This window comes from Lupinus angustifolius, unplaced genomic scaffold (genome assembly GCF_001865875.1).
Source record: "Lupinus angustifolius cultivar Tanjil unplaced genomic scaffold, LupAngTanjil_v1.0 Scaffold_414, whole genome shotgun sequence".
NCBI classification, from domain to species: Eukaryota; Viridiplantae; Streptophyta; class Magnoliopsida; order Fabales; family Fabaceae; genus Lupinus; species Lupinus angustifolius.
The window spans coordinates 33048-42631 of NW_017727824.1; the positions used below are offsets into that span (position 1 = coordinate 33048).

General features: G+C 32.2%; 1 protein-coding gene across 1 annotated transcript in view; it reads right to left on the reverse strand.

The window, feature by feature from the left end:
- Positions 1 to 8007: 8007 nt before the first annotated feature.
- LOC109341222 overlaps positions 8008 to 9584 on the reverse strand; it is a 2720-nt gene continuing 1143 nt past the window's right edge. The window contains exon 2 of the mRNA XM_019579074.1: positions 8008 to 8146. Within this exon, the coding sequence (XP_019434619.1) occupies positions 8008 to 8146 (139 nt within the window). The remainder of the gene's footprint in view (positions 8147 to 9584) is intronic.

Here is a 9584-nt window from a genome sequence, read left to right on the forward strand (position 1 = left end):
CTAACAACTTGATAATCACTCCTACTTATATGTATCCAAAATTTGTTATAAATACTATAAGTTATTTGAATTCCTATTTTCGTTTTCTATTTTAATATAATTTTAATAAGTGGTTGTAACTGATTAATCAATTCTGTCTTTCAAATTATTGTATAAGTTTTTTAATTTTTAAAAAAATGAAAATTTAGAATTTACATTTTTATAGGGGTTGTTAGGATTTACTTTTTATAATTATCTCTAACATTTATAAATATTTATACAGTTAATCCATGGATATTACTCCCTATTTAAGTGATATAAAAAACTATTAGCATGTTTATGGCAGTGGCGCTAATAACATGAACTTTTGTGAATTAGGTTTCTACATAACAACTGTAATTTGATGGAGGATATTTAAAAAATATTTTAGGTACACACCATTTCGTATGTAGTAATGATTAATCTTTGCAATTTTTATATTAAATGATGAAATAATCTATAAGTTAGACTTTAAGAGTTGGTTACAACTACCTACTAAAATAATATCAAAGTAGAAAACGAAAATTAATATTAAAATAAGAATGAAAGGATAATTGTTAATGTTTATCTTGAATAACAACTTATTATGTTAATAACAAATTTTGCATACATATAAGTGAGAATGATTATGAGGTTGTTGGATGAGTACTTATCAAATTTAACTATAAATAGACCTTCTCAGTCCTTATTTGATCACATAAAAAAACTCTTCTGCAATGTTGGCAAAGAATTGAGCAACACACAAAGCATTCATACCATATTATTGGCTTGTTGCTCCTTCTTTGCCAACAGTGCGGAAGACTTTTTTGTTGTTGTTGTTCTACACAACATGCTTAAGAAGAATGAATTATGATCTTATATCATATTAGAATTTAGTGAAGAAATTAAAAATAAATTTTATTGATTGAAATTGAGCAACAAATTTTGAATGAGTTACAAAAGAACCATAGTTTTATATAAGCATTACAAGAATAAAATATTGATACTTTGTGTTTTGCTCATTTCTTTGTCAATATTGGAGAAGACTATTTTTGTGTGGCCAACTAAGGACTTAGAAGGTTTATTTATAGTTGTGGTTGATAAGTACTCATCTAACAACTTGATAATCACTCCTACTTATATGTATCCAAAATTTGTTAGAAATATTATAAGTTATTCGAATTCCTATTTGCTTTTCTATTTTAATATAATTTTAATAAGTGGTTGTAACTGACTAATCAATTCTATCTTTCAAATTATTGTATAAGTTTTTTAATTTTTATAAAAATCAAAATTTAAAATTTACTTTTTTATAGGGGTTGTTAGGATTTACTTTTTATAATTATCTCTAACATTTATAAATATTTATACAGTTAATCCATAGATATTAGTCCCTATTTAAGTGATATAACAAAACTATTAGCATGTTTATGGCAGTGGCGCTAATAACATGAACTTTTGTGAATTATGTTTCTATATAACAACTGTAATTCGATGGAGGATATTTACAAAATATTTTACGTACACACCACTTTGTATGTAGTAATGATTGATCTTTGCATTTTTTATATTAAATGATGAAATAATCTATAAGTTAGAGTTTAGAAGTTGGTTACAACTACCTACTAAAATAATATCAAAGTAGAAAACGAAAATTAATATTAAAATAAGAATGACAGGATAATTATTAATGTTTATCTTGAATAACAACTTATTATGTTTATAACAAATTATGGATACATATAAGTGAGAGTGATTATGACATTGTTGGATGAATACTTATAAATTTAACTATAAATAGACTTTCTTAGTTTTTGTTTGATCACATAAAAAAAAGTCGTATGCAATGTTGACAAAGAATTGAGCAACACACAAAGCATTAATATCATATTATATTATTTGCTTGTTTCTCCTTTATTTGTTAATAGTGCCAAAGACTTTTTTTGTTGTTATTCTGCACGACATGCTTAAGTGCTAAAGAAGAATGAATTTTGATCTTATATCATATTAGAATTTAGTCAAGAAATGAAAAATAACTTTTATTGATTGAAATTGAGCAACAAAATTTGAATGAGTTACAAAAGAACCATAGTTTTATATAAGCATTACAATATGTAACTTAGCTTAACAAACTAAAAGAAAGCTAACTAATTAGAAAATAAAGAGGATAATAGAATCAATTAACTAGATTATTTAACACATACTTTATTTATAATACTCGTTGTTTAATTTTTGAAATCTTCCCTTAAAGATAGTTTTACTGAGCCATAAGCTTCGGCTCAAAAATTATGTGAATAATTTATTTTTGATAAAAAAATATTAAAATCATGAAAATTACTTGTATATGTTTTATTTTTTTATAAAAGGCGATGTCACACCCACTATTTATTCATGAGAAACCGAAAAAACAGAAAAGGAAAGTCAGTTACAAGTGCTTCAATCTAAAATTAGAAAGACCCAACCTATTTCTATCAACATTTGTGGATAGAAAAAAAGGTGTGGAATCCCACCACAAATCCACCCTCGACCTCACCCCATAAGCAGCCAGCTTATCCGCACAAACATTCCCCTCCCTAAAGATATGGGAGACTCATAACTGCATAGACGAAATGAAGGCACTACTTTGGTTCCAAAGACGAAGGAGTTTCCAGGGATCTTGAAGTTTACCATTGAAGATATTAACCACCATTATAGAATCACATTCCAACCATATTGTGAACACTCAATTTTGTCCGACTTCTTTACAATATTATAAAATTTTCAAAAGAATAATTTTTTTGTCTCATAACCAATTTTATCTTTGAATCATAATCAACTACTAATAATTAGCAATGGTTTTAGTTTCGAATTATTAATTACTGGGTTTAGTTTGGAATTATTAATTACTGGTTTGGAGCTATAACCTCTAGTACCCTTAGAATAAAAGCTACATAGCTGTCATTCATCATAACGTGTTTCAGATAATAAAAGTACACAACACTTTAAAGGTTACTGCATGATGGGTCAAAGGAGTTGACTCAGAATGAGGTTGATTCCTCAAAATATGTTATATCTCATGAAAACAAGAACAAAATGAGAGAGACTAAGAAGATTTTTGAGTGGGTCTTGAAACAACCATGTTTGGTGTAAGCATCCTTCATGTATTTTTAAATAAGCTTGACATATTTGAGAAGAAGATTCCTATTCAAGGTTTGTGAGTGGTTCACGAATTACAAGCCAGTTAGAGATTAAGCATGCGTATGAGTTTATGAAGAAAAAGTATGAGGAATTATATATCTAAGGCACTACTCCTAAACGTGTTTGACATTGAATCAACTAGCTAGGATCTACATCTACTGTTCTAAGTTTAAGCCTGAATAATTCTGAACAGTCCCCCAAAAATCAAGGACAACCCCTAACTAAAATGGGTTTGCTGCGGATGAAGCTGGAGGAAGCAAACAAGGAGAATAAGAGTTTAAGGCCTATGATAAATCAGATTAATGAACACTATACTGTTCTTCAGAACCGTTTACTTTTGGCAATGCAGCAACACCAATTATCTTCATCTCGTAGTCATCATGACATGCAGTGAAGATTTCTACAGAAGGAATCTATAATGCTGGTACAGAGGCCTTGTGTATGGTAGGGTGTCGTAATCTTCCATCAACCCGTGGGGCACCAATAACTCATTCTGTGGACTGTGAGGTTCTAGTGAAGTTTCAGATCCCATCATTAGATACAAACATGAAGCCAAAGAACTCATCACGAGTATGCTAATGAAACTAACAGCCGTAGTATGGAGGAGCTTGCTCAGTGAATGTAGAGTTTCAGGTCATGGCAATTTCATGCTACCCTGCAGATAGTGGATCATATATATTACTTTCAAATATTTTTGCATCAAGAAGGGCAACATATAGCAACCATAAGCCAATGATGAAGTTACCATAAGCAATAGAAAGTCCAACTATACCAATGAGAGTGACAGTAAATGAGATATACATCAGAAATTCCTATCTGTTGAGCTATCCTAATTTCAGTTACACATCATCATTATTGGCATAAATTAGGAGTCCTAAAAGGGAAATTGAAGATGATAATAGAGTCAGTTGCTAATGTCCAAAGGTCATTCAGATGAAACAGTATTATGCTCATTTCAGTTACACTCAAAAGTAATAAGCATAAATAAAGGTAGTTATTGAGCAATCAGAGTAATATTGAGTCACCAAAAGCAATCAGGAGTCACTAGAGAGGCAAGAATCAAAGGACTTTCAGTTACACAATTATTATCAGCATAAAGAGCCATGATAAGCAAGAGTAACCAGATGAATAGAATGAGTCACATGACTCTATAAATTAAACAACAATTCAGATACGGCAGGCATTACAACACAGATATACACAACCATAAGAAAATAAAAGAGAAAACAGATTACACATATACAATACAGAGAGACCATCGTCACAAGTAAGCAGAGAGCATACACACACATATCATACAAACATATATACATGCGTATCGCACATATATCTACGATAACAAGCCATCTATCTATACATACAACGTACTGAAATCAATCTTACCTTGTCCTCTATCTTGTCTTTAACGCAAAACGGATCAACGTCACTTTCCTCCGCCCTTAAATCAGAGCCACCTGGTTCTTGGGTTGAGAACCAAAGCGATACACCAACAATCATTGTCTAGCCCCGCTACGAAGGCGAGATAGTCAGCCTCCACGCCTGAACCAGGATCATCGCCGGAGAAGAGGGTCACCTAGTCTCGGTGTCGCGGTGATACTGATCGAGAACCACCGCAAATCCTTGCTCATCGTTGCCGCCGCCGAAGTGAAAGGAGAAAAGGAGGGAGGAAGTGGCTTGGTTTAGGGATTCCTTTCCCTTTGTTGTGCGGAATTCTTCTTGAGAGCTGCATCGTTCCCGTCTCCTGCGTCGGAGAACAAACCACCATCGTGAAAACATCTCCACCGCCGCTGATTAGGAAGAACGAGGAAAAGAGGAATTGGGGATATCTTCCAAAACTAACGCGAGGTAATAAGGAGCAACCCTGCACCCTTTGGCTAATTCCGTTCCGGCCGAGAGTGATTCCCTTTGCTGGAACCATGAGGATGAAGAGGAGAAGTGAAGAAGATGGTGAAGCATTAAGGACTCATGTGCAGGCAAGGAATTAGGGATTTAAATCCCTTTCCTTTAAATTTGTGCGTGCCTTTACCTTTTTGTTCTTTTGTTATACCTTTTTATTTACTTATTTAATCATTATATTTCTATATGTTTATTATTGCTTAAGATATTTGTTTTGATAATTGAAGTACGGTAGATATACTTCATATTTTAAATAATAATGATATATCTTTACCTTACCAAATTTTACTAACCTCTATTTTAACAAAATATAATAAAAATTGTTCATCATATGATAAAAGATAATAACTACCAATAATAACAATAAGAACATTTTACTATGACAACAAAGATTATTAATAGAATCACATGAAAAATTTTATAAATGCTTTTGATATAATTTTGGGAGTTAATCAAAGATGGAGAGAAGGTCGCCCCGGATGTCTCTTTCTTCTCAAATCATCTTCGAAAGGTCGCGCTACGCCGCTTCTTTTCAATCGATTAAATCTCAAAATCGAGTAAACTTTATTTTTTAAATCAATAACGATCGAATCAAACCAAACCAAACCGATCAACCCATTTTCAAAAAGAACTACGTAAGCCTTGATTCCCTTAAAAGGGATACGTAGGACCAGGGTCAATCTTGTCCGGCATAATAATAAAAAACTATTTTTTCTTCTTAATAATTGATTAATTAATTATAAAATTTAATAATAATGATAATAATAATAAAGTCATATATTTTAATGAGGGGTACCGCTTAAGGCGGGCGGGCAGGGTGCTAATACCTTCCCTATCTTGTAACCGACTCCCGAACCTGGATATCAAAAATCCAAAAGCAGGTAATAGAGCTTAATAGATTTTTCTACATTTTTAACTATAAAATGTAGTGGCGACTCTAAACAAAGTCGTGCAGCCGGAAATCGGGGCGCGACACATGTAGAGTTCCATCCTTTAGAATTATATGTCTTAAGAAACTATACATTCACAATTATATATTGGGCCAGTAGAACATTAGAAAATAAAAATTGTTTCTTGCATATAACAAAAAATAAAAAGTTTAGTGCATGTAATGGTACTTGCATTACAATTTATAAAATATGGTGTGTTTATCTAAATTATTTTTAAATGTCCTCTGTTAAATTACATGTTATATGGATACATAATTTATAAAACTTCATATTAGTAGTGTAGAAGTATCACCTCCATAAACATGCTAATATTTTTGTTTAAAATTATTTTAATCATTCAAATAATATTCACATGATATTACAAGAAAGCATGTTTATGGATGTAATGTTCTTCATATGAATTTTTTTGAGACAAGACAAACAAACCTTACAAAATAAACCTTTCATTGCAGCCTACATTAAGGGCAACTCTTATGATGAGTATTTTTAGCAATTTCACTAAAAGGAAAAAATAAATCCCACTATTAAAGATTGTTAATGTTGATTTGACTTAATAGGGAATAAGAATGCAAACTTTTGTTACACCTTATGCCAGTGTTTCATTATTCATAAGAGTCACTAACATTAATCTATGAATTGTTAAAACTTGGAGTTTGAATGTTGAGAAAGGACGAAAGAAAATGAGTGAAAGTTAGAGAGAAAAGAGGATGATGAATAGTGTATGTTATTAGTAGAGAGTTTAGGTTGTTGATTAACAAAAAATTCAACTAATCTGCTATTTATAGTAAGTTTTAACTACAAGCTATATAATATATAATAAAAATCTCAAACCATTTTCCTAAGGTTTAAGCTATTGAATTACAAAGTATTAATCTCAACACTCTCCCTTAATTCAAACTAGCTTGACTAAGAACTCCTAGCTTCCTTCTTTGTTTCTCAAAAGTTTTCCTTCTTCAAAGGAGTTGTTAAAATGTCTTCCTGCTGCTTCTCTGAAAGACAAAACTCCAGCCTTAAATTGTATTTCTCCACTTGATCTCTCAATAAGTGGTACTTTGTATCTATTTGTTTACTGCGACCATGTCACACTGGATTTTTAGCCAAATTGATTTAATATATATTGTCCATTAGTAGCAACATGGAGTCATCACAACATACTCCTAACTCCCTAAGCAAAGATTGCAGCCAAAGTCCTTGACAACCACCCCAGTAGACTGCAATATATTCAACTTCACATGATGAGAAGACAACCACCTTGTACTTCTTAGATCTCCAACTAATTGAGGCATCACCAAGTTTAAACAAATACCCTTTTGTGCTCTTTCTATCATCCTTGTCTCCCACTCCAATCTGCATCTATTTAACCATACACTATTCTTGGTTTGTTGTCTTTGTTGACATGGAACAATACTCCAAAATCAATGCTTTCCTTCAAGTACCTTAGTAGTCTTTTAACAGCAATCGAGTGAGAATGTCTAGGATCTTCCATATGTCTACTAACTAGGCCAACACCAAATGTTATGTCTAGTATATAGTTGCATATATATCTCAATGATCCTATCATCTGCCTATAGAAAGTGGCATCCACAACTTGGTCTTTAGGACTACTTCCTTTGCACAAAACATTGCCAGTTTCAACTGATGTGGGAGATGAATTGCAATCAAACATATCAAATCTTTTTAGTACATCAGAGATGTATTTCTTGTGGTGCATCAAAATGCCTTTACTTGTTTTCACATATTCAATCGTAAGAAAGTATGATAATGTGCCTAGATCACACATTTCAAATTCTAATTTCAGCCTACTTTTGATGCTCTCTATATCTTCATCTCTACAACGTGTTGTCTAGAGGTCATCTACATACAAGCATATGATTATTGATGCTACTATAGGTGTACCTTTTATGTAGATCTCATGCTCACTAGTGCATCTGATAAGGCCTTGCTTCACAAGGAAACTATCTGTCCTTTTATTCCATGCCTTGGGGGCTTAATTCAGCCCATAGAGTGCCTTATGTAGCTTGTATACTTTTTGTTCTTGACGATAAACCTCAAAGACAAGAGGTTGTGAAACAAAAACTTCCTTGTTGAATGGACCATTTAAGAATAATGACCTCACATCCTTGCAACTGGTTAAAAAACTTCATCAAAGTCCAAACAAGGATTTTGTAAGAATCCTTTTGCAACCAACCTGGCCATATAACTGGCCATAGTTCCATCTGGTTTCAATTTCACCTTGTATACCCACTTTACTGAAATAGCCTTCTTTCCTTTGGGTAGTGTTGTGAGTTCCCAAGTCTTATTCTTTTCAATTGATTTGATCTCTTTCTTCATAGCTTCAATCTAACAAACTTCGTTCGCAGCTTGTCCAAATGTGATAGGTTCCATTTCACCTAGTAGGGCCATATGTACTAAGTCTTCTCTCGATGTGATTGAGATATTAGAGGAATCCTCACAATCCCTCAACCTTGCTGACATATTTCTTTGTCTATGAGGTCTTTCAAAAATATTTGCATTATCTTCTCTTGTTATAGAGTCCTCTATAGTACTTTGAGTAGTGCCTATGTCCATCTGGCTCACCTGATTTGAGGGTGCATCATTGGAATCCTAATCCCAAGACTGAGTTTCATCAAACATGAGATCTCTATTATATGAGATGATGTTGGAATTTAGATTATAAACCTTTATGCCCATATAGATTGGTATTCTAGGAAAATCAATCTTTCCTCTTTGTCATCCAGCTTCCTTCTCTGGTTTTCAGCTATATGTCTTAGCAAATTGACCCTAACACTTTGAGATGTATCACACTTGGTTTAACTCCTAACCAAGCTTCTTCTGGAGTCACTTTGAAAGATTTTTTTTTCGAGGAGAGAGGGGTTTAGGTTTTCCATTTCTCATTTCGGTATGTTTTTCGTTTTATTTGATTAAGTAAGTGTACTCGGTTTTATTCTTTGTTTACCATCTCGGCTTTGCAGAATAAATTCCAACTCCGGTATAATGGTTTTAAGAATATTCCAGTTACAAATTACTTTTAATAATCATGCGAATAAGTTATTCCTTCTTTGCCTCATCTCAGCTTTGTTAGAATAAATTCCAACGCCGATACAATGGTATCGAGGCAATCCCCTATTACATAATTATTTAGTTCCTTTGAATATCTTCTCGGTTTTGTGGAATAAATTCCAATACCGGTTTAATGGTATTCTAATGTACAAAAGTGATGAATAGTTAGTTGCTAGAAACAAATAAATAAATAAAGAACAAAAGAATAATAAATTTAAGTGACCTTTATTTATTTACTCCCTTGCGGATTCCTTTTATTAACAAACCAAACTTCTTCCTTAAGGAAGGTTGGTAGTAAAGAATAAATAAATGGTAGAATGGAAATAACAATAAATAAAAGTTAGTAAGTTAGCTTCATCACTTTTGTATATTAAAATGTGTTTTCAACAAATAAATTTATTGATAACACTTTACTATTTTATAATTTATACCTCTTTTAAGATTCAATTGTAGTATAGTATAGGGTTATGTCGAACCACAAGGAATTGCCTAATAGAATGAATC